Source organism: Cuculus canorus, chromosome 1 (genome assembly GCF_017976375.1).
Source record: "Cuculus canorus isolate bCucCan1 chromosome 1, bCucCan1.pri, whole genome shotgun sequence".
NCBI classification, from domain to species: Eukaryota; Metazoa; Chordata; class Aves; order Cuculiformes; family Cuculidae; genus Cuculus; species Cuculus canorus.
The window spans coordinates 186,727,268-186,752,447 of NC_071401.1; the positions used below are offsets into that span (position 1 = coordinate 186,727,268).

The 25,180-nt window shown below is 40.5% G+C and overlaps 1 protein-coding gene across 7 annotated transcripts in view; it reads left to right on the top strand.

Annotated features, from left to right (window-relative positions):
• Window positions 1-25,180, top strand: part of PLXNB2 (plexin B2) — a 261,938-nt gene that overhangs the window by 185,411 nt on the left and 51,347 nt on the right. For all 7 annotated transcript variants that reach the window (XM_054073420.1, XM_054073394.1, XM_054073372.1 and 4 more), the window contains 9 exons: window positions 2,924-3,024; window positions 5,089-5,215; window positions 6,916-7,066; window positions 8,965-9,076; window positions 9,835-9,937; window positions 10,403-10,504; window positions 15,817-15,906; window positions 17,054-17,135; window positions 21,386-21,558. In XM_054073420.1, the coding sequence (XP_053929395.1) occupies window positions 2,924-3,024; window positions 5,089-5,215; window positions 6,916-7,066; window positions 8,965-9,076; window positions 9,835-9,937; window positions 10,403-10,504; window positions 15,817-15,906; window positions 17,054-17,135; window positions 21,386-21,558 (1,041 nt within the window). The remainder of the gene's footprint in view (window positions 1-2,923; window positions 3,025-5,088; window positions 5,216-6,915; window positions 7,067-8,964; window positions 9,077-9,834; window positions 9,938-10,402; window positions 10,505-15,816; window positions 15,907-17,053; window positions 17,136-21,385; window positions 21,559-25,180) is intronic.

The window sequence follows — 25,180 nt, forward strand, 5'->3', positions numbered from 1 at the left end:
ATGCCAGATTTCTCCGTCACCTCCAGCTGTAGCCCTCTTCTGACACTTCCCTTTGTGGTGGCTGGAGCTGCCAGCCTCAAACGTGTGATTCAGCTCTCCAGTATGGGCTGAGTGACAGGCTGTGACCATCTGCAGCACTGACAGTGACACGGAATGGGACATGGGAAATGCTCTGGCAGCAGTAACATAGGAAGAATGAGGGGGACTATGAAAGGACGTTGTCTGAGGAAAACAGTGCAAGAAGAATGTTCTCCTTCTGTTTCGTAAAATAATTTATATAAATTCCTGCTGAAGGAATGTTATATTCTAGCTGAAGGTTTTCAGGCTGGAAGCCACTTTGGAAAAAGTGCCAGATAAGTGACTGATAAAGCATTTAGTAATGTGACAGTGCCTGAGAGAGGTTGCTTCTTTTCTTTTTTGTGTGGAGTATTTGATGCTTCTCATTTGGCTTCTGTTCAGATTTGGAACAGAACTCCAAACTTCAATATTGTCCACAAAAGCCTGGGCAGCCTGTCACCCCATGTGACAACCTGGCACATTGCTTAAAAGCTCCTCAACGTCCTCACCAGGCTATGGCATGGGCTGCTGAGCAGCGCAAGGGATGGCAGGAACCTTGAAGGAAGACAAGTTTTCTGGTGACGATCTACTTGAACTGGTAGAATTTAGGAAGGCTACAGACAATATTTTTCACAGAAAATTTGCGGAAATAGAATTCCATCTCTACAAAATGTTTAAATTTAGAAAGCAGCAATTTTCAGTCAAAGAAAGATTTCAGTTTAATCTCTTTCAAGTAGCTCTCGTAGACACTATAGTTTCTGAATAATGCGGATAATAGTTTTCTTTTATAAAACCTGTTCAGGTTTAATGTGAATAACTAAAGTTGGGAACTCTGTTAATGGCATTACATTACTGTCATTTGCAGGAGTTAATTACAATGAGCAGTCCCACCCACTTTTTGAAGCAGATAGACAGCAGGAGAATAGAGGGCTTTGGAACTGGGAGAAATGAAGCGACATAAGTGAGAGGAGAAGAATAAATGCTGAAACATGCATTACTGGGTTAAGCATGGCTGGGAGTTGTGGGAATAGAGATACCAGAGCCCTGCCTTGAGAGTTAAAATGGTTTAAGTTATTTAAAATAAGGTAAACAATAAAGGGTGGGCTAGCAGTGCTGATAGGCATCCTTAATGCTAAGCTACCTCACAGATGCAGCCTGCCTCAGCATTTCGAAATTAATTGCTTGGTCTTTGTAAGCACTTGAGCAAGTTGATATTGTGATGGGTGATAACTTGAAGCAGGCTTTAAAAACAAATCAGATTGAGAGAAACACAGGAAAGAACAATACAGAGGTTAAGAGGCATAGTGAGAAATAAGCTCTTGCTTTTCTGTTTCACTTCTACTCCCATCTTCTGCTGCTGTGTCAATAGCAGTGGGCAGCTTGGAGCAAATATCCTACTGGGAGGAAGGCAGAAGCCTGTGGCAATCAGTTGCCATGATCACTTGCTTGTTTGCTTGTTTTAGTTTTTAGCACTCTGATTAAGAGTGCCAATTAGAAAATCTCTAAAATTAGTTTCTCTGTATTTTGAAGCTGGCTGTAAATGGAACTGGTATTTTTTTTTAAATCCATTAAATTTACATAAAACTTGCAGAGACGGCAGTCTCTAGGGCTTGTTTCCGCCTGCTAGAATTATGAAATAAATACTTCGTCGTAAAAAAGCTATTCACTGGATATTAAATTACTCATGGGTACCGTTTTGTGAAACAGAGTGCCAGTAACTCAGCTCCAGTTAGGTAAGAACCTATGGAAGAAGAGAGTGCTGAGAAGGTAAACCTCTGTTAATAAATTCAAGAAAACTACCCAATATTGATATTTTCCTTAATTGAGTCAGTCTGAACTCTCCAAATGTGAAAGAAGAGGCCAAATTCAGGCTTTCAAATTGTAATTGCCAGCTGTTTTACATCAGAGGATAAGGTAGGAAAAAAGAAAGCTTGCATCTCAGAGTTACTGTTGCTAGATTTTTTGCACACTTTAGAAGTTAAACAGTCATTGACAGGAAGGCTCATGTCCCATTCTCCTCTTGCATAATTTCAGCAGCATAACTAAGAAGGATGGTTGTGTGCTGGCGCCTTTCTCTGTGCATAGAAGAAAGATAAAATTGTTTATTATCAGCACTGGTGGAAATCAAAAGCAGAAGCTGTGTATTTTCTGGGGGACCAAGACATGAGGACTGATGATGCACTTTTCCCTGCTGCTTCCTGTCATAATTATTTCCATTTTCTTTCATGAATGTATTGTGTGATGGAGGGTTATGGCCAGAGAAGTGCAGTAATCCGGAGCACCCTGGCTCTCTCACGCTTGCAGACTTTCTGAAATGCCTTCTGGCTAAAAGTGCCACTGACGGTTGCATTTCCAAATGCTAGTAATAGGGAGGAGACGATATTCTGTTTGAAAATCAGCTAGCTAGTACCAACGTAGCCTTTTGAAAGTACCTGTCCTGCAGCAGCTGTTTCTTGAATTCAGAGTTGTTGATTCAGTTTCTGTCCTGCAGTGGCTGCCGTAATGCAGATTTCCAGAAGGAAACTGAAGAACTGAAAAGCTCATTTTTATAATGCTCGTTGCGTTAGAACTTGCTCATGATTCTTGCTTTTAACAGTGTCCTGTATTACTTAGGGGAGAGTTTAGAGAATAGTGGAGTGAGAAAAGCAGGAAGAATATGTGAATTTGGATTTCTTAAAGGGGGAGGTAACCAGACTCTCTTTTTGTATGTATTTTCTTAAAATCAAGCTGTCATAATCATAATAATACAGGGTCAAGTATTTGGCTGCCACAGGCAATGGCTCTCTACAGCCCTGTCCACAGATGTTTCTGTCTCCTTGTGCCATCTTCAGATCCATTACAGTTTGCCTTACCTTTGGTTCTCCAGGTGTATCGGCTGCCTGTACAAGACTGCCACAAATATTCGGACTGTGAGAAGTGTGCTCAGGCGAGGGATCCATACTGCGGCTGGTGTGTGAGAGAAGGCAGGTGAGTGTTGCTGCTGTTTTCTCAGGTGCAGGCAGTGGAATAGCTCAAATTTTGACATGCACTGTAGGTTACTGCTCAGCGTAGCAATCCCAGCTCTTTGTACTCAGCCTTATGCTCCTGATAGCAATGTAATTTTATCACACAGACATTGATATCAATCTTCAGTGCACACAAATAAGTCCCCACTGACTTCTGCAGATTTGATTAATTTGGCAAAATATATACTTATCTATTGGTACTGAAAATCAGTATACATCTCCTAATTGTATGTTATATTGCTCTCTGAACTGTACAGTCAAATGTTCTCCCAGAAATTAAAAGTGCTCCCTATTTGAAATTCAGAAAACATAGCATATTTTTTAACCAGAATAAGAATGTCTAAAAAACAACATAAAAGACAAAAAAGTCTGAAATAGAGTATATAGCTCAAACGTTGTTTTTATATAACACCATTTTTCAAGACTTGTAGCAATGCTGAACCCTCACCTAACTGCAGGAGAGCAGGAAGTGGCATTTGGCTTACTATCTGTGGAGGTTAACTGAATTAATATTCAAACACATGTAAACTAGGACAGCACTGAACAGCTCTGGAATGTCTCATCTTGCACTCTGCATTGATTGGAGTGGTGAGAGGGAAGAGTAGTCCTGCAGTTCTCTTTTTGACTACTAAGTTAATTAACCCCTTGGCATGAGCAGTTGGGAATTCATGATTCTAAGTGCTTGCTGTTGGAACAAAGGGGCTATTTAATTATAGTATGCAGATGAATTTCAGGCTTCTAGCTTCCTGTCTGAAAATGTGAACTATCACATTAAGTTACCTGTCAGCCTGATGTGTAGCATAATATGGAACACTGCAGAGAAACTTAAGTGGTGCAAGCAGGTTTATGTAATATAATGTAACTCTTCGGGCTTCAGTTGCTGTGGATGAAACCTGGCGCTTTGGAATATACACCTTGAACTCCTCCTGGGGTTCTGGGAGTTGAAGGCCATGTCGTATATCATATGAAAGGCAATTTTCCCTTGATTTCCCCTCAGATTTCTGATATGACCACTGACCTCAATATCTCAAAATACTAATGGTCTCTGAGAACAGGCAAACATTAATTTTTGCATTTGCTCCTATGTATTTCCAACGGGGAGGAAGAAGTGTAAATTTCTAATGTTTTTGTCATGTGCAGCAAGTTCCATCTCATGATCACATGCAGCACTTAATAGTGTGTTTAGGGATATGTTACATTAATGTAGAGTCTGTGTGTAAATGATATATTTAGCAGCAAGGATGACAGACCTGTGCAGCAGCTGCACTGTGTTAAAGCCCCTGATGAGTTAATAGTTTTCTGCTATAGCAGCCAGAGATCCTACAGCATTTTCTCCTAAACTTTGCACTTTCCTGTAATTGAGCTGGGAAAATCTCCCAGTATTTTTGGTGAGGCTGCACAACCACTGTTCTCTTCCAGTAATGGTAACGATGCCCTGGCAGAGAGAGGTCTTAAATAGTGACAGGAGTTAATGAAATATTCACTATGAAAGTAACGTTTCTAGTGTTACGTTTTCACAGGAGCTCTCCACAAGTCTGTGTGCCCCAACAATACTTCTCTATTGCGTTTTCCCCTCCTGAGTGGGGTGTGTTACCACTGGCAATATGTAGGTGTCTGCCACTTGACCTGCAGAAAAAAAAAAGGCTGTGCCCACTCATTCAGGACTTTGGTTTATGTTACAATGAAGATTAATCAGCCTGTTTTCAGATGATCAGTCAATCGATCCATTTTACTAAATATTACTACCTCTGTGTGAATATGGGTTGTTTAATCCAAGGTGGTGTCCAGAATAGCATAGGTATGTTTCCCCACTCGCCTTCAACATCTCAAACCATAAAGACTTATTCCACTACTTATTCTATTAAAAATTCTCTAATAACAACCTGAGTAGTCAATATTGAAGTAAATTCCCAGTCATCTTGTGTTGTAAATTTAGGCTGTAATTCTGAGACTGTTGTGTAGTTCAGAGAAAGCAGAGTCCAGCTATAATATTGCTTTACATTGGATTTGCTTTCTGTTTTGTCAGGTGCACAAAGAAGGCAGATTGTGGAATGGCCAATAAGGAGAGTGACTGGCTGTGGAGTCCAAGTGGCATGTGCGTGACTATCATTAGTGCAGACCCTCTAAATATGAGTCGCAAAGCCCCTGCTAAGGTATGACAAGAAAATGCTTTCTCTTCATGTTCTTAAAGCATATTGATGTGACTACCAGGAAGATTAGTGTCTGCATTTCTTTATGCACAGTGGAGACTAGGAATAGGATAGTGGTTTGGATATCTCAGTCTTTAATGTTTCTCACAGTGCTCTTTCTTACCTACTGTTTTTGTAGGTTGCAGTTCATGTTTTTTTCTAAAAAATGCTCTTTTTGACCTTCTCTGTAAAACAAAATGATGCACTAGTATGGATGATAAAGCACTTATCCTTATCTGAATATTATGAAAGTGTTGCACAATGTTGTATAACCCATAAAAAGTAATTGATAGAAGAGATTTCATGCTGCCCTTTCAGCTTACTTGAGCATAAACTAAAGTAAGCAGCGATGCCATAAGCTGTTGCTTTAAAATCAGCAGTGGATTTGCCTACACTGCAAGGTCTGTCTGGGTACACGGTGAAGGTAAATTCAGCATGCAAAACAACTCTGTCACAACAAAACTGAGTGTTCATAGTGTGACCAGGGTGTCATAGCTTGCTCTAACTCAAAATGGAGCATGCCAGTGCAGGCTGAAGAATTTCTGGGGATGGTCAGTGAATAAAATCAGTAAAATGTTTTTTAATCCCTCATAATAAGAAGGAGACTTTCATTCAAGTCACTTCCATTCTTAAATGATGTAAACAGAATTGTCTTGTGGCCATTTCTATGTTGAATTAAAATGTTAGTAGAATGTTAACTAGTCCACTTAAAATCCAGTTCTGATCTTGTCAGCTTGTGTTGACAAGTCTCTGATCAGTGTCTGAGGCCAAAATACCTGAAAACCAAGGCCAAAATACCTGAAAACCAAAACCAAACCCAACTTGAAATGGGTATTTACACGCTATCTGTGACATAACTAATACCACTGTCTTCTCAAGATTCCTTTACTAGCCAAAAAACATTGCAGCTCATACCATAGTGTTCTGGTTTCAATGAGAAGGGATTGATTGACATTTCTACTAGCTAATGGAAAAAGTTAAACTGTATAATTAGCATACCTGAAGTATTACATCAAGGACAGCATCCGAAATTTAATTTCAGCTTTTTCCTCTTTCTTTGCTAAGTTTTCCCATTTCATTTTGCTTTTAGTTTCTCACATGTAGTCTGTATTTATAATTTCCACAAGGACAGTAATTTCACTCAGAAATCCTTTTTCAGCAGTAATGATATATCTCCGTGAGTTCCTCACATGTGCATTGAGTCCTGAGGAAGCCACATTTCTGTTCAGCCCTTTCAAACTCTGGCTTTACCAGCCTATCCAGCTTTGGTTTCATTGTTCAGTAGTGACACCTAAGGTTAATGTAATTTTCATTAAGCTTGTCAGGATTTAAGTGTTTATTGTTGCTAAACTAGATGCTGAGGACAAGAATAAAAAGCTTTGCATGTGTCTGTACAGACATTTTTGTTCTGATCTTATGCATTGACATGACAGGAGGGTTTTGTACCAGTCTAAGTCAATATAGACTCAGCCAGAAGAATTGGTAGAGGTGTGAGAAGAAAAGATTAGCAGATAGGAAGAAATAAAAATTGAAAAGTAGAGCCATATTCTGTGATACTAGCCAAAACATCACTGCCAAAAAAAAAAGAGTTCTTGAAATTCTCTGGCCATAAATCTCGGTTTGTTTCTTTAAAATATTTTACCCTTCTTAAATTTTGTTTCCAGGTGGAACTCACTGTAAGTCCGTTGCCAACTTTGACCAAGAGTGACAACGTTTTATGTACATTTGGTGAAACGACTCATGAAGCTCAATTAAAAGAAGGGGTTATTATCTGTGATCCGCCCGACAGAATTCCTCCAACACCAAAAGGCCAAGGTAAAGAAATATTACTACCCTCCATGTATAATAAGAGGAAAGAGCATGGCCTGCTGCCTGTGTTGCTCTTATACGAGCTGCATATATGTTTTTTACCTCTTCCAGTCTCTTTCCCCAAATAGTCTATTGATGAACTTTACCCTTTCAAACATTTAAAAGAAAAAAAATAGGGTTTATTTGAATTTTTTTCCATTGCTGTTATTTACAAGTGGTAGCATTCCCAGTGTTTCTACCAGAAACCTGAAACAGGAGCTTGCTAGAGGCTTAGACACAGAGCCAGAGAGGTGCTATTCTGTCCCCAAACCAAACAAAATTCAGCTATTCTAATCTTACATAATCACTGTGAGTTATAGGGCCAGAAGAGCTGCATGTGCACTTCAGATGTGAAGTTTTTAGTCTCTGATATTTTCATTTTGCCTTAGTCAGCTGTAGTTCAGTAGCTTGTTTTCTAGTGCATGTCACAAGGCTCTTCTTTCTCTCATAAAGCCTTCTGCTTCTTCTGCTATGTACCCTCCAGCTTCTGCAGTAGTAAGTCCAGTGGAAAAATATGTGATCGTGTAATTAAAAGCTGCGACATTGTTCTGAACCATTGATTATATGCTTAAAGTCTGTTGCCAACCATAATTCTTGTGCTGTTTCCTAGATAGTGCTTTATTCATGCTTTAAGTTCATACGTCTTGGTGCATAAACATATGGAATAAAACTATGGAATAAAAGAGTATCCAATTCACCTAGAAATAATATGCCTTTCTGAGTTGGTTGATTTTGAACATTCTGAAAGAATTTTGAACATTCATTCTGAAAGAATGTTCAAAAGTGATATAGAGATGCTCAGACGCTTGGCATACGCTTTAGCAGAAGGCAGATGGTTATGAACACAATCAGTGGCTCCTGGCAGCACATGGCAAAAGTCCTGAGCCATCCACTTACAGTTAAGAAACACTATTGAGTTTGGAAAAGTCTAGGTTAATTTGGTTGTGGTTGGTTCCAAAGGGAATAGGACATTTATAGAGAGGACGGACGCTTTTTCACAATCCTGTTGGTGGGAAATCCCCTGGCATTCCTAGCAGTTTGAAATGTACAGGGAGATCCAGTGCAGGCAAAGGTGACGTCCAGCCGAGCTGCTGATGGTCTTCCAAGAATCTGTTCAAGGAAAACAGTTTGAAATTGCTTAATAGCTTGTGAAATAGCTTGTCACAAGGACTTTATGATTTCTGCAAAAGGTATTTCAAACAGCTTCGCTGAGGAAAGCACCAGCTTCTGAAGATAAATTTTCAGCTCTTAGTTCAGTAATAATTCAGACAAGAAATACATTTGTAGAGAAATGTACAACAAACTGAAGATCACAAGTGCCTTTGGTAACTTAGCATTGCAGGCACTGTTGGGCATTAGCCACAAAGATCACTTGGTTTAATTTGCATGACGATGACAGTTCTAATCCACAAATGAAAGAAGTAATTTTACATGCAGACATACTCATACTTAAGAAAATGTTTTATTTAAAGTGATTGTTCTTGTGCCAGTTTTCATCTGTATTCTATTATCTCCTTATTCAGTTTTTCTTGTTCTTCTAGACTTTTTAAAATGCTGGCGTCATGATAGCACCACTGAGAAACACTTCCGTAAAACTAAGCAATTCAGTAATTTTACTTCTTCCCTTTATCCTATCTCTGGTTTTCTCCTAACAGCCATATGCTGAAAATTTTGTAAAGCTTAAAAAGACAGAACAGAGTTTATGGATCTGAAGCGTAGCAGGTCATGAGATCCAGAGCGTTAACAGTATAGTTAAATATTTGCTTATGTCCTGTGAAATAATAAAAGTACTATCATTATCTCATTCAGTTCAAGAGCTAAAGAATTCAACAACCACTTAGATAATTTATCTTCTTTTGTCATAGATCATGTTTCAGTTCCACTTCGGTTAACTATTGGAAATGACATATTTTTTGCATCGCACACTTACCCTTTTTATGACTGTGAAGAAGCAATGAATCTTCTTGAAAATCAGCCGTAAGTATTTCAGCTTCTTAACTTAGGTGTTTAGATCTTGTAGCATGGAGTTTCAGGTAATTAGCGGCTGAATTACTCAATCATTTCATAATTAAGCCTCTAGCACTCTCAAAATTTGCTATTGTCCAAATCCTTTTTCTTACTTTTTAATGGAGTTTTAAAATTGTTGAAGGGCACCAGGTTAGCCAGTAACGTAAAAAATATGGAATAGGTATATTCATGGCACATATAATTAAAGGCCAGTTCATTGGATTGTCATTTCTGTACCGGCTGATGTATCTGCAGATGAGCCCTGTGGGCATCTCCTTACCTACTTGTTCCAAATGATAGATTGATGTTTTGGCTTCTGGTGTGTATGAATAGGACAGTCGAAGCTGACTCTGCAGCCATCATTTCCCCTGCTTGAGGTGTTGCTGGCCAGAATGGCCAACCTGTACCCCGCTTTGTTCATCCTTACATATGAAGGTTGATTGTCCTTGCTCATAAAGGTCAAGATAATTTCACATCCTCTCAGACTCAGTCTCAAAGTCTGTGCAAGATGCTGTGGTTTTCTGGTACTTGCTCAGATGTTTAAGGAAGAAAATAGCATTTTGGGGCTCTTGAACTGTTCTCAATATGAAGTTTTCAGCTTAATATAGTAAGGACACTATAACAGATTGATCCACCCTCCATGAATAAAGATGGAATTTCATTTACTTTTTTTGTCAATGGTGGAAAAAGTCTGACAGTTTGTCGTGACTGCCATGTTATATTTGTAGATGCTATTCCTGTGCAAGCAATAGATGGAATTGCCAGTGGAACTGGAAGAGACATATCTGCGAAGAGTCCTCTTCAGTACCGGACGTGATTAAACAAAATATGGTAATGTTTTAAAATAAGATTATTAGGGTTTTATTAGAACACTTAAATAATAATGCTTTTTCTCTTGTATCGGTTGAATTAGAGATTTAAAAAATTATTCTAAAGTTAACTCTAGGAGCGTAAGATATTTTTTTTAGTGACAGTGCGGGGGTGGGAATTTAAGTGTGTGATTGAGGAGGGGCAGTGAGACTGAATAACTCCTGAAAGGATATTTTTGTTCCTTTTACTATTTTGCTTCAATGGGAGGAAGAAGACTTCAAGACTAGGAAAGCTAATCACCCACAGCTTTGACATATGCTGCAGTCATTTTTAGCATGTCTAATTTGAAAGGGTGTAATCAAATCTGTCACTGTATTTTAAGCATGAAGTTCTTCAGAACAATCGTTCCATTGTCCGAAGGTCATCGGAGCTTGTTGTGATAAGACTTTTGATTTGGAATGTCATGTAAAATGTTTCATTCTCCAGGAAGAAGAATGCCCACAGTTTCTAAACCCTAACCCTCCAATAATACCTGTGGAGTACCAAACAACAGTGTATTTTGAGGGAAGACATCTATCTTATTATCAGGTAAGCAGATGAATTCAAAGCTAGCTGTCATTTGAATTCCACTTAAACTGCAGCCACACCCTTAAATTAAAGCATTAGTTTGTTTTCCTTGGAAATCCTGCTCATAATTGTTTTTTAAAGAAGGAAAAGAACCACACATTCAAGTGCTCTATAATATTGTTTACTGTACTAGAGGCATCACCAAGACAGAATCAGAGCCGGACAAAATATTTTAACTAGTGACTATGAGGGGGAGGTAAAGAATGTAAGTTGGATTGAAACACTTGACAATTATTTTTCATCTCGTGAAATGAGAGGAGAATTAGGAATTGTTAATGTTTCATATCTTTTTCTCTCATTAAATACTCACTTTTTGTTCTAGAGTGACATCACTCTGTTCTTAATTCAGTTTTCACTCTTCAAACAAAAAAACACAGTCAGAAATTAAATATTTCTGATTGAATGAAACAATTTTTTCCTTTTGTGTGAGTGTGTGTGAGAGAGAGAGAGAGACCATCAAACCAGAAGATCAGTTTTCTTTTCAGCTGTAGCAAAGGCTTCTCTTTCTCAGTACTTGCTTCCAGAAAGTAAATTACAAAGCTTCTATAAAGTCAGAGTTTGACCCCAAGCTTTAATTGTTTTATAACCTAGACAATGCATAAGTGTTATTGTTATCCTGAAAAAAACAAAGCTTAAAAAACACTACTTTAGACAATAGCTCAGGTATCGCTCTTGGTTTCTATTGTTTCCTTCCTGTTACCTTTGTGTAAATGCGAATTGATGATAGATACGCTGCAGTTTGCATCGATTGCTTTAACTACCAGCCATCTATCAAGGGAAAAGAAAGCTCTTGGGTTTTGAGTTTTGTTTTTTTTTTTCCTTTGTCAGATTGACATACTGCATAGCTTACAAAGTCCGTCTGTCATCTCTGCTACAACTGCTAAGGGATGGAAAAGGGTAAACTGTTCCAGAAAGTAACAGTTTGAGGAAGGGTATTCAGAGAAGGGTAAAAAGCAACCGATAAGCACTGCAAATGAAGACAATCCTGTGTGTCACTACATTATACATATATCAGGACCATGCTATACAAACATATATTCAACAATAAACGGTTTTGCTTGAAGACCTTAAAATATATGTAAAAAATGAAAACCATTTGATCTGTTCTTCAAGATGCCAGAACTGGTCCTGGTAAGATGTCTGACTGTGTGCAAGATGTGGCACCCAACACTTGCCTTAAAGCCCACAGCTCTCTGCTAAAAATGGATATGTAATCCAGAGAATTTACTCATATTTCTTTTATTTAACATTGTGAAGAGCTGTTTTCCTGCACGAGAGGAAAATCTTTCACTGCTCCTTTAATGTAAGTGGAAGAGCCCATTCTCTCTTGAGAAGAAATTCAGTGCAGATGCATAATCTAGACTTGCTGAATTTGACTTCTAGAAGACCCTTTTCCTCCAAGACAAAGAAACATTAACAGGAACAAGAACTCCTTCATCTAGTTTTTTATTCTGTGAATAAGCACTTTAATCTTTCTGAAATACTAGTAGAGAAAAGGGAAGGAAAAAGCTTCTTCCCTTTTTTTTCCTTTCTGTGAGGTATCAATTACATTTAACAAAGGCAGAGACACATCCTGTGGATTGAATGCTTTGTTGTGAGTAGCAGTGTTTTAACAGTTTGCCTACAGACCACACCTAGTGTGCATTTATTTAACTTGGAACTGGGGAGGCTTACATGGAGTTAAAATATCTCTTAAGATGAATGCGTAGACCCCAGACTGGAAAGATGCTGGAGAGCAGTGAGTCAGCAAATGATGTCAGAATAATTTTTCTTAGGTGAGAGCCCTGTGGAAACGTCATTTCTGTCATGGGAGCAGCTCCATTTATCCTGGTACAGAGGTGCATTTTTAAGCCAAAGTAATGATGCCTTCAGTGCCAGGACTAGAATAGGCACACGCAGTGACTGCAGCTGTACGCACAGACCTCTAAGTATATGTGAAAGCAGACAAATAAAGCATGAAACAGTTGTAATCATATAGGCATTCATGCCTGTGGGGTCATACTCTCTGAAGCAAGAACTTTGGTTACTGAAAGTCCATTTGAATAAGGGCATAAATTACACCAGGCCTTTGGTAAACATCTCATGGGAGGCAGAGTCGCTCAGGAGAAGCTATGGATGGATTTTGTAGGGTTGGCCCACAATCCAAATGCAAAATAGAATCATAGAATATCTAGGATTGGAAGGGACCTTAATGATTGTGTAGTTCCAACCCCCCTGCCGTGGGCGGGAACATCCGACCAAATCAGGCTGCCCAAGGCCCCATCCAATCTGGCCTTGAAAATAGCATGTGACTTCTCCTGTGGAATGATTTTGCCACAGGATATGCTGACCATTACGGTGTGTTTGGAGCTAGCAGTCCTGCAGCTATGAGCACATTTAAGGTCTTTATTGATCAGGACATTGGTATATATCCATTTTCCTCCTATTTTCCTTGCCTAAATTCTTGCTTAGAAAAAGGAAAAATGAATGTTATGTTGTCACTTTGAACTGTTATCTTGGTTTAGTCTGTGCTTTGCTTAAACAGGAGATGCACAGCCTGCCTTATCGTGAACGACTTGAAGTACACTGTGTATATAAGCATCTCTGTTCCTAGGTGGAGATAAGCAGTGAAGGTTTGGGGTTGGTTCAGTGAGTAGGAGAGGTGGATGGCATCTAAAACTGATAATACAGAACTGAGAGTGGAAGAATAAGCTCACATGTTTTATATGCAACTCTCAACTTGTAGACACTTGAGTACAGTGAATAAACCTCCTCGTGAGGGCTTCCACTGGAGGGAGGATATAGTCTGAAAGAGAAGAAGCTGTTGACTGTTTTTCTGCCCCTTGTACCTCTGAAAGAATTCCATTAGGAAGAAGTAAATCCAGGTGGTTGTCATTCTCTTAGGAATAGCCTTATCCAAGAAAGTGGTTGAGAGGAAAGATTAATACTGATCAGTCATTTTGCATGCGACTTCTGAGAGACATTCTCCAGCTGAGTCTTTGGAAGATTGGCGCAGTAGGAGAGGTGGATATACCAGCATCAAGATAACCTTACCCTACAAATATTTTTGTTAAATATAATTTCACATTTGGATTTGTCTTTGTCATGTGTGTCTGATGGGTAACCCACTTCCCAGTGTTTGCTACACGTCTCTTCTTGCACCCAGACTGCTGAATGTGAGCTCTGTGGCCTTCTGCTTGAAAGCCTGGTACAGCAACTTCTGATTTCAGTTCACTCCAGGTAGCAGCTGTCAAACACACCTCCTATCTGGCACCTTCTGTTAAGTGTGTGGGAAAGCCTTATGCAGCAGCAGTAGAATTTGAACACTTTTGAAAAAATACATAATATATTGAAATCTGTGGAGTAGGGAAAGGGAAGCAGTGTTCCTCAAAAAAAGAGATTTGTAAGGTGCTTTAAAACTTGGAATATGTAAAAGTTTTCTGTAAAGCAGAATGGACTGTAAAAATCTCAGAAAAGACTTTTCAGAGCTCAGTCAACTTATTTTCTACATACAGCTTCTGAGAAGGAAAAAGTAAAAGATCTGTTCCCCGCTATAACATAAACCTCTCAGAGACTAGAGTTAGGCTCTTTACCTGGTTAAAGCATGTGCTTCTCCTCAGCCCTAAACCTTGGTGGGCTCTTGTGTCCACTGCCCAACCTGTCATAGTCTAGGTGCAATAATTCTTTACATCCACAGAAGGCAAAGTGAAGCTCTCGTGAAGTTCAGTAAGGCACCCGGTGAGGTTCTGCACCTGGGTCGGGACAATCCCCAATATCACTGTAGACTGGGAATGAATGGATTGAGAGTAGGCCCATAGAGAAGGATTTGGGAATAGTGGTGAATGAAAAGTTGGATATGAGCTAGCAATGTGCACTTGCAGACCAGAAAGGCAATGATATCCTGGGCTGCATAAAAAGAAGTGTGGCCAGCAGGTTGAGGGAGGTGATTACCTTCTTGACTCCACTCTCAGGAGACCCTAGCTGGCGTATTACATCCAGCTTCATGGTCCATAGTAAAAGATCTGCTAGAGTGAGTCTAGAGGAGAGCCACAAAGATGATCAGATCAGATGATCTCCTGTGAAGAAAGGCTGAGAGTTGAGGTTGTTTAGCCTGGAGAAGAGAAAGCTTCAGGAACACCATTTTGTGGCCTTTCAATGTATAAATGGAGCTTATAAGAAAGATGCGGAGAGACTTTTTACCAGAGCCTGTAGTAACAAGACAAGGAGCAACAGTTTTAAACTGAAAGAAATTAGGTTTACGTAGGAAATACAGAAGAAATCTTCTATGATGAGGGTGGTGAGGCACTGGAACAGGTTGCCCAGGGAAATCGTGTGTGCCCGTTGAAAGTGCTCAAGACCAGGTTGGATGAGGCTTTGTGCATCCTGATGTCGTGAAAGATGTCCCTGCCCATGGCAGGGATCTTTGAAGGTTTGTTCCAACCCAAGGCATTTTATGGTTCTATAAAGGGCAAGGGTGATCTTGTGCCCTAATGGGTTCTAATTTCACAAGTCTTTACCAACTATACTGTCTGAAAATACCCTTAATACTTATTTCTTTCTCTGGTTCTTCTGTTTGCAAGCTGTGCTGTGGGCCAGAGCAGAAGAGTGACCCAGCACAGAAATAGTGTCCTGGACTGCTGTTCGGTGTTCTTAGCCATCTCAGTTTATCAGTTGGATCACAGAACAGCCAAGCTGAGAGTTTTTCAGTGCAGTGCAGGTCAGTGCATGGTGCAGCCTGAAAGGCAGGAATGAATGTACTTAAGACCTACGGAAAAGAGAGGGGGAAGAAAGTGTCTAGGAGGCAGTAATACCCTTAAGCTAGTGCTGTCATCAGAGACTGTCGTGTGAAAACACAGCTGGGGTGGATGAGGCAGGAGAAATGCAGCCAGCAAGATCTGGGAGATGTTCATTCCAGTTTACCATGCAATTCCTGTATTCCTGCTCTGCCCAGGATCCCTACAGAGCTCTGTTAGAAACACATCTGATGTGTGAAGCCATCCAGTTGCCTTTCACATCTCTTGCCTTTTTCTTATTGCTCCCTGAAACAGAGTGCTAGATATGTTCTTGTTTTATTTGGTGCTTTCACTTTTAATGAGTGTTGGAGGGGTGCAGCAAAGTAGCAGATTGCACTGACTCAATGTTTCGCCAGCTGTGTTTTAGAAGATGACTTTAACTGGTTAGCCTTCTCCATTTGGTCCTATTCCTTCCAGTGCTGAGCAGAATTTTGCCTGGTGACATTTCATTAAGTTTGGCGATGCTGTACAAATTCTAAGATGAACTTTTCTCTTCCATAGGACAAAAAATTTGTGGTTGGAAACAGACAATTTAAATTTGAAGCTCCCGTTGAATCACATGAAGGAAAATTTTCATTCGTGAGTAAAGAGGTAAATGCAAAAATATGGTTCCTCTACCAAATATATTCAGTTCTTATAGTCCTGTTCCAGTGTCCACACAGAGTACACAGGTAATATTGGTTTCCCTCAGAGAAGAAAGCCACCTCTGATGGAGATGATCCTTTGGCAGTAGCAATCAAAGGCAACAACTTTGGCTCAGAGCTGCTGAGGTCTATCTATGCAATCCATGGATTTATCGCACAGACCCTGGAAAAAAATTGAGACTATTATTCTTGTATTCTTCATTTTTTATGCAATCTGGTGAAATCATTGAGGATAAAAGATGAGAATTTCCAACCTCTCCCTCTCCGCACTCTAGTTCATTATCTTTCCAATTTCACGTCTGTACAAATAGGAATGGTAACAGTTATGTTGTTTGGCTGCTTCCTAGCTGTGCTTCTTTCACTCTGGTTTATTTTACAGCAAAAGGAAATAATATTCAAAAAAACAGTCTATTTACCAAACTCAAAGTTGGACTTACAAATGTTATGCTGACTTTAACCTTTATGTCTTGTAAGCTTAATAACAGAGTATTTTTGAGAACTAATTAGCATTTATGCAGCCTCTGCAGCTAGCACAAAGCATTTGCTTTGTAAAGACATTGTATTTTTTCTTTGCTCTTTTTCCTTCCCACCAGTTGTTATTGCTGCCAACTTTCAATGGAAGCGTATGTCTTGCAGCACATGAACCTTGTGCTTTGGCTATAATGAAGGGGGTTGCTCTGCAAAAGATGCAAGAGATTTCCCCTCCATGTGGTGCGAGTTTGTCGTGTCCACAGAAGCAATGGGGCCAGATGGTGTGGGAAGGGACAACTCAGCAGGGTCAGCAGCTATACTTACTGAATGTGAACAATACCTTTACTACTTGGATACTTATAACCAAATGTAAATTAAATTAATGAAAAGCGTGGTTCAGGTATTGCTGTCCCTTGATACTTAAAAATTCTCATTGTGAAGAATTAGGTTCGTTAAAAAAAAGTTTCTACAAATGTGTTTGGCCAAGATGAAGAAAAAGACCGTAAGGCTTGGGATAGTTTCTAAAACCTTCACAGCGCTGATTGTTGTGAATCATAGAAAACGCATGAAATTAACCTTGCCAAATGAGGGTATAAATATCTTTATTGTGTCATCTTTTCCAGTTCTCCTATAGTGCAAATGAGACCCTACAACTTAATTTATCCATAAAAACAGATAAGGTCAAGATTGACAGCAAACTGACGGGTAAGTAGGAAATACGGAAATAAAGAGAGGTTAATTACAGTAAACAGAAATCTGTTCCTTCATGATCTGGAGTCATGTGAATAAGAATGTTACCTTCGTAGGTTTTACTGGTTTGGGTGAAACAATTAAATCTGACAGATCAAAAGTTATTAATACTAAACTCATGAATTAAGCATCAGTGTTATGGATATTAGAGACTGTTTTAAATATGCTACCATTGCTTTCAGGTTTGCTTTGCTCTAAAGGATAATCCCGATAGCAAAGCTTCACAATTCAAACATACTCAAGTAGTTGTGGTAGTTGTTTTGTTTTTTCAATGGTCATTTCCCTCCCCAATGAACTTTTCGCCCTCTTGTAGCAGAAGGGTAATCCTTGTTGCTACTTCTGTGGGCTTCACTTGAAATCTCAACTGGCAGTTGTGTCTTGGCTCAGACAGGTTCTGCACCCTTTATGTCTGCTGGCAATCAGCAATACACAGAAACATGCCGTGTGCTTTCATCTCATTTCATTCATTTATGGCAACAAAAATGGGGTTGGAACTAGATGATCTTTAAGGTCCCTTCCAACCTTAACTATACTATGGTACAAAGAGTATATTGTATTGTTTCTTGCACAAAGGCTTGGCCTCTGATATAAATTCGTTTATAAGTATAAAACAAAGCTCCATCAAAATCAGTGGAGCAGTACCTAGGAGCTGGGACATACCTTACACTCACTTTGGATTAAAACTTTGATTTAAAGCGTAGTCTTGCAAAAACTGCCAGGCAACACGTTTGTTACATACAAGATGAGTTAATGTCAGAAAAACTAATACTGCCCTCAAGTAATTTCCCCTGTAGATGAAATCTTCAGACCCTATTTTTCCATCTGTACTATATTTAAATTTATTCCCTTTGTTATTGGCAGCATAGAAGTATGTTTTTGAAAGATTTTCCCTATGGCTCTGTGTGCAGTGTTGAAAGCACTTAAAAGAGGACCTGGCATGAATGTTACAGAGGGGTCATGATACCGTCTCACACTGTCTTAATTTCCATTCCAAAGGCTGTGTTGTTTAAAACTGCAGAATTTTGACCAAATATTCCCAACATCTTTTTTTCCCAGTCTAGGGAAAACATAGAAAAAAGAAGTAGCTAAATTATTAAAGAAATGTTATCATTCAAATTGAGATAAAACCTTGCAAAGAGAGGAATTGAAAAATTATCAACAAATGTCTCTTTTTATTATAAAAGGGATGGGTTTTTTTAATCCAAATTCTCTCCTGCTTTTGAATTTCCTTGCCATGTGAAATCCGGAGCATGATGTTTTTTATGCATCTTAAAAAGAACTGACTTTGGGTATATGGCTGCTTCTGAGAAGCACCTTTGAACCTGCCAGTGAAAGAACCCTTTCTTTGGGTAACACTTAGTGAATACTAAGTTACGATAGCGTTTTTACATCTCAAGCTTTCAGAGGTTCTGAACAGTATGAAATCGAATATACCCTTTTTATCCTTTGTCCTTTTTATCAATGATTTCACAGCTGGTATCTCAAGGTGATGGATAAGAGTCTGAATCTAATGAGCGGCTTGCTGCTGGTACATTTAATGAGCTGATCAGTGAAGACGGGAAGCGTTTAATGCTTTCAGGCTGTGGCTTTCTCCATCGCATTTATGCAGCTGGATGTGAGGGACGTCAAGACGTTGCAGTGCTTTGTTTACTGAGGGATGGGGTGAAAATCCCTGTCTAGCAAACGAAGGATAACAAAGTAGTTCAGTAAGCGTATTCCTGTGCTGTACCGGCTGGCCATGTGGCGGTGTGAGCAGGTAACACAGGGTTTAGGAAGGCAAGGGGAAGATTTTTTTACTGCTCAAGTCCCTGTGCAGTAGCAACCTTTCAGAGAGTGCTGGATTAAGAAAGCAATCTGCTTCCTGCAAAAGCAATTCACAGCATAGATGTGAGGAAACTTTTCCTTGCCGCTCCCTGCGCCATGCTCTCAAAACAGCAACATACCAAGGCTGTCAGTTTGCTGCTTTCCCCAGCGCTGTGTTCGCATCCAATATACAGAGTGAATAGTTAAGACACAAACTGTTGAAAATACTGCTTGGGTTATGTTTGTTGCTCAATGAGTTCCATATTGTTGTGCTCAGTATAGAAAACAAATGGTGCTACTCCTGTTTTGTGCAAAGAGGTTGAATCAAATGGATGTTCTCTCTCATTGATTCATTGTTACAAATGCCAAAGTCCCTGGCTTTGGATACACCTCTAGTGATGCCAGTTGAGTTGGTGCTGGTAAAGCTACTTGAAATTGAGTGAATATGCTGTATAAATGGAAGAAAGGTTGAAACCAGGCTTCACTGCATTAAGCCTTCAGTGTAAGGCAAAAAACCCCAACGTGTTATTCTATTAAAGACTAGCCATGATTTAAATATGCAGCATTTAGAGAAGAAACTACCCTCACAAGGTTAATGCTCTCTCGTGCAAGTGGCAGAGAGTCCGTAGCCAATTTTTGGGCGTCTGTAATATTGCTCATGCCTAGCGGGGGCATAAGAGCACTGCTGAAAAATAATGGAAAACTAGAATTTTCATTTAACTTTTTCATTTCAGTAGAAACCTGACATGGCAGGCTCTTAAAATTAGATTTAAAAAGCTACTGGTGCTGCTATTGCTTGGGAGAATATCAAGATGGGGGTAGGGGTGCAGGACTTCAGAGTCCTGCTCATCTGAGAATAAAAGCTTTCTTTAAATAGACATTTTTTGATGGCCTTTACCCTGCACAATCTGAGAGTGGTTTATCCTAGTCTGTCTTGCCCACATCCGATCACCTCTGTTTACTTCGGTTTGCTTCCTACATCTTTAAGTATGAAACTCCTTTGAAAAAAACCTAGTGTCATGAAGGATGCCATTTCTTGAGACTTATTGAGCACATAAAACAGCTTGTCACTACTGGAAAGGTGAGATTTTGAGTCTCTGTCTTGTAGTCCCCCCTCCCATCTGTGAGCACATTTAACTCTTGAAAGAGCACAGGAGGAAACCTGAATAGTTTTCTGCTGCTTCGGTAAGTTAAGTTGATTTACAAGAATACTCAACAAGTCCCAGAGCCTCAGTGGCAGAGAGTGAGGCTGTGTCACCAGAAAAAAAGAGTAGCCAAAGAGCAGAGCAAAGCAGGGATGAAGAGAAGGAGTCAAAAAAAGGAGGGAGCAAGAAGTTTCCTTCTTTTCGGTAGTCAGCTCATCTTCCCAGGGAAGCACAGCACTCACATGTTTGGTAATCTGTGCAACTTGCATGCTTTTCCTAGAGAAATATGTGACGTCTTTTCAGTTTGTTTCTTCTGGGCTAGCTCTCAAGTGCATCTTCAAGTTTTTTCCTGCAAGCCCAGGTTTTATGTATGGTGCTGAACCACCCAGGTATGTCTCGAGATTTTGCATCTGTTTGGGAAAATTAATTTTGTTCATTGACTGTGCATCATGCTAGAGATCAATGAGGGCTAAAAGAAGTGTCTGGGACAATTGAACTGTGGTTCATCAGTAAGAGAGGCATGACTGTCAGACCTGATTTCTTGGCTCAGAAAAAAAATATAGTTAAGCCCCACTACAGAAGGAATAAGGTATACATCAGGATGACAATTTCAGACAAAAGGGAAAACAGAAGCAAGAAAATAGAAAAGAATGGAGAAATGAAGAGTTATTAACTTGAACAAAGGATAATACTTCATCAAGTGTTAACTTTCTATTCAGGCTTTAGTGATTATTTTGGAGAGGCCCAAATGTCTGGGAAACAGCCAACATGGGCAGCTCTCTTCCTTTAAATACACAGCTGACAGAGGTCCCATGCCAGCTGATGTCTGTCCCTACCAACACCCATGTGGAGTTTATACCCTTCTGCATCTGACTCTTGGTACACCAGCAGGGATGCTGTTTGTTTGAAGTAGACTTTGAACAATTCTGTAGGTAGGTTCGTTGAGGACAGTCAAAGAAAGAACTTTTTACTTAAATGTTTTTACAGTGCCTGGAGTAACAAAAATGCATTTGAATTCCACTTGACAGTTTATTCATACTCTGCACATGAATACATTTGGGGTTTTTTTGTACAGGGAAAAATGCAGGTGTTTTTCAGCATTGTTCAGGGGTTAAGTACAGGTTGCGTGTATGCTTCACGCAACTCACTGAGCAGCAGGGAGGTTTTCTGCATAGGATTGGTTTTCCTTTCTATAACACACAGAGTTTTCATGTAATAGAGGGAAATATCTTAGTGCATTTACCATTTGTATTTCAGTGACGCTGTACAACTGCTCTTATGGACGAAGCGACTGCAGCTTGTGCCTCGCAGCCCATCCTGACTATAAATGTGTCTGGTGTGAAGAAGATGGCAAGCCCAGCAAGTGCATTTATGAAAAACTCTGTCATACTCCTCCCACTGACACGTGTCCTCATCCAGAAATCACTCGCGTAAGACTGCTTTTTTCTCTCCCTATTAGTGTATTATTTTTCAGGAGAAAACATCCAAGCAAGCTCATACTGAAAGGCAGGTTTTTTTTCCTAGGGTGTTAAGTAAGCCTATGAAATAGCTGCAAGGAAATAATGCCAGTAGTGATGTGTGTGAGAGATTTGTAAAGACTCAAAATAAAGAGACTGAATGGAGTCTTTGAGACTCCTTGTTTTTCAAGCCTTGTCTTCACTGTGCCAGAAGCCAGTCTAGCAGTGTATACTTAAATGTGGCACTTGATTCTTGGGAACCAGCATGGATTTTTTTTCTCTCCTGAAGCCTTTTCTACCTGAAATAAATCTGTAAGAGAGGTTCACTGCTGTTGGAACTGCAAGCACTTAGAAGGCTCATTAACGGGCTTCCAACTAGATTTTTAAATAGTATTTAACAAGGGACCAGGTTGTTTCTGCATCTCAGCGTGTTTTCCAGGTGTCAATGATCCATGCTAAAATCAAACATAAGGCTGTAGAATCAGAATGTAAGAATTCAGAGGGGCAAAATGTGCACCCCTGATTTACTCTGCAGTTGCTGCATTCACTCAGGGCAAAGGAAGAGTGTTGTCCACATTGGTGGGGCAGTAGCCAAAGCAAGACGTGATAAATCCTTGTCCTTTCCAGCAGCAAGCCCAGTGTTGCTTTTCTGGGTATAACTGTTGAGAAAAGATGTGTACTTCCAGTGAGCAAACCTAAACTGCTGTGAAAAATGGTATCAGTTCTTTGAAACTCAGACACGCTGATGAAAACATATTCCAAGCTATCCTAAAATGCTGTAACTGTGTGACAGAGGTTGGGAGTCGCAGTAGGGATGTTGCACTCAATAAACACTGCTTAGAAACAGAAACTTGTGGCACATACTGGTAGAGACATGGAATATCGTGAGGCTGCACAGTTAGAGGTGCAGTCTGGGTACAGCAGCATGCTGGATGAGGTTGGCCATGACGGTGCATCTAAGAAGAAATGGAAGGTGAAGAGTTGAAGTCTTCAAGGAAGGCAAATACCCTGCTGTCCAAGGATGGGATACACGTGTCCCAGAGGGCAAAAGGATATTTACTAAGAAGCTAGCAGGGCTCATTAATAGAGCTTTAAATGAGATGTGAAGGAGGAGGATGACAAAACCAGGCGTGATAGAAAAAAGTATGGATGCTGGAATGGTACTCCAGTGTCTCAGGAATGGTGTGCTGGCGAGGACCTTTGATCTGCCACCTTGGAGGAAGTGGGGGATAGCACTCAGAATGGCAGCAAAGATGTAAAGATTACTTATGGGTTGAGAAATTCAACAAGTAGTCACTTAGGAATTAAGACTATCCCCCTTAGGAGTGTAGCAGGATCAACAGCCCAGCTGAAGTGCATCTACACCAATGCACACAGCATGGGCAATAAGCAGGAGGAACTAGAGATCGGGGTGGATATCACAAAAAAGAAAGTATATGAGCTTTGGAAGAAGGGGCAGGCATCTCAGGAGGACCACAGGGATGAAGAGAGATCATGTAGAGGGAAAATTAGAAGGGCTAAAGCCCAACTAGAACTTAGATTGGCCAATTCTGTGAAAGATAATTAAAAAAATTTCTACAAATGTATCAACAACAAAAGGATGGCCAAGGAGAATCTCCGTCCTTTACTTTCCCTTAAGGGGGAACAATAGTGACAAAGCATGAGGATAAGGCTAACGTACTTAATGCTTTCTTTGTCTCAGTCTTTAATAGTAAGGCAAGATGTTCTCTGGGTACTCAGCCTCCTGAACCACAAGACAAGGAGGGAGAGCAGAACAAAGCTCCAGTGATCCATGAGGAGATGGTTGAAAACCTGCTCAGCCAATTTAACATTCACAAGTCTATGAGGCCAGATGGGATCCACCCAAGGGTATTAAGGGAGCTAGCGGAAGTGCTTGCCAAACTGCTTTCCGTCATCTACCAGCAGTCCTGAATGACTGGGGAAGTTCCTCTTGACTGGAGGCTGGCAGATGTTACGCCCATTTACAAGAAGGGCTGGAGGGAGGATCCAGGAAACTACAGGCCTGTCAATATGATCTCCGTGCCAGGGAAGATCAGGGAATAGGTCATCTTTAGTTCTGTCACACAGCACACACAAGACAACCGGGTGATCAGGCCCAGTCAGCATGGGTTTATGAAAGGCAGGTCCTGCCAAACTGACTGTATCGCCTTCTGTGACAAGGTGACCTACTTAATGGACGAGGGAAAGGCTGTGGATGTAGTGTTCTTGGACTTCAGTAGTCTTTGACACCATTTTTCACGATATTTTGCTTGAGAAACTGGCTTCCGCTGGCCTGGGCAGGCACACCCTCTGCTGGGTAAAAAACTGGTTGGATGGCCGGGCCCAAAGAGCTGTGGTAAATGGAGTTAACTCCAGCTGGAGGCCAGTCACAAGTGATGTTCCCCAGCGCTCAGTGCTGGGTCCGATTCTGTTCAATATCTTTATCAATGACCTGGATGAAGGCATTGAATGTCCCCTTAGCAAGTTTGCAGATGGCACTAAACTGGGAGGAAGTGTTGATCTGCTGGAGGGTAGGGAGGCTCTCCAAAGGGATCTGAACAGGCTGGATTGATGGGCTGAGGCCAACAGGGTGAGGTTTAACAAGGTCAAGTGCAGAGTCCTGCACTTTGAACACAACAGCCCTATGCAGTGCTACAGGCTTGGGGAAGAGTGACTAGAAAGCTGCCTGGCAGAGAAGGACCTGGGGGTGTTGGTTGACAGCCGGCTGAACATGAGCCAGCAGTGTGCCCAGGTGGCCAAGGAAGCCAATGGCATCTTGGCTTGTATCAGAAACAGCGTGACCAGCAGGTCCAGGGAAGTGATTCTGCCCCTGTATTCAGCACAGGTGAGACCGCACCTCAAATACAGTATTCAGTTTTGGGCCTCTCACTACAAGAAAGACATTGAGGTCCTGGAGTGTGTCCAAAGAAGGGCAACGAAGCTTGTGAAGGCATTGCAGAACAAGCCTTATGAGGAGCGGCTGAGGGAACTGGAGTTGTTTAGCCTTGAGAAAAGGAGGCTGAGGGGAGACTTTATCACTGTCTACAACTATCTGAAAGGAGGTTGTAGAGAGGTGGGTGTTGGTCTCTTCACCCAGGTGATAGGTTATAGGACAAGAGGGAATGGCCTCAAGCTGCACCAGGGGAAATGCAGATTGGACATTCGGAAAAACTTCTTCACAGAAAGGGTTATCAAGCACTGGAATAGGCTCTCCAGGGAGCTGGTTGAGTTGCCATCCCTGGAGGTGTTTAAAATACTGTGTTAGGAAGGTGCACTGTTCTGATGTGAACCTAGAGGAGGAAAATCATGGCAAAAAGATGCTGGAAAAGCTCCATGGTATGATGTGGGAGGAGCCCAATCAATTTGCTTTTCAAAAATCACAGTGCTTTAGTGAAGGGAGCAAACTTAAAACAGTGTAAATGCTAGGCAAGGGGTTTGTACATAACAATCTGCTACAGGAGACACAGAATCTGCAGCTGATGGATACTGGTTCTGAGCTACCAAATGATTAATTAATATTAAGAAGTTACATAGTGTGGTTGGGGGGGGGGTCCTGCAAGAAACATCTTTTGCATTTCAAGCATAGCTAAGTCAA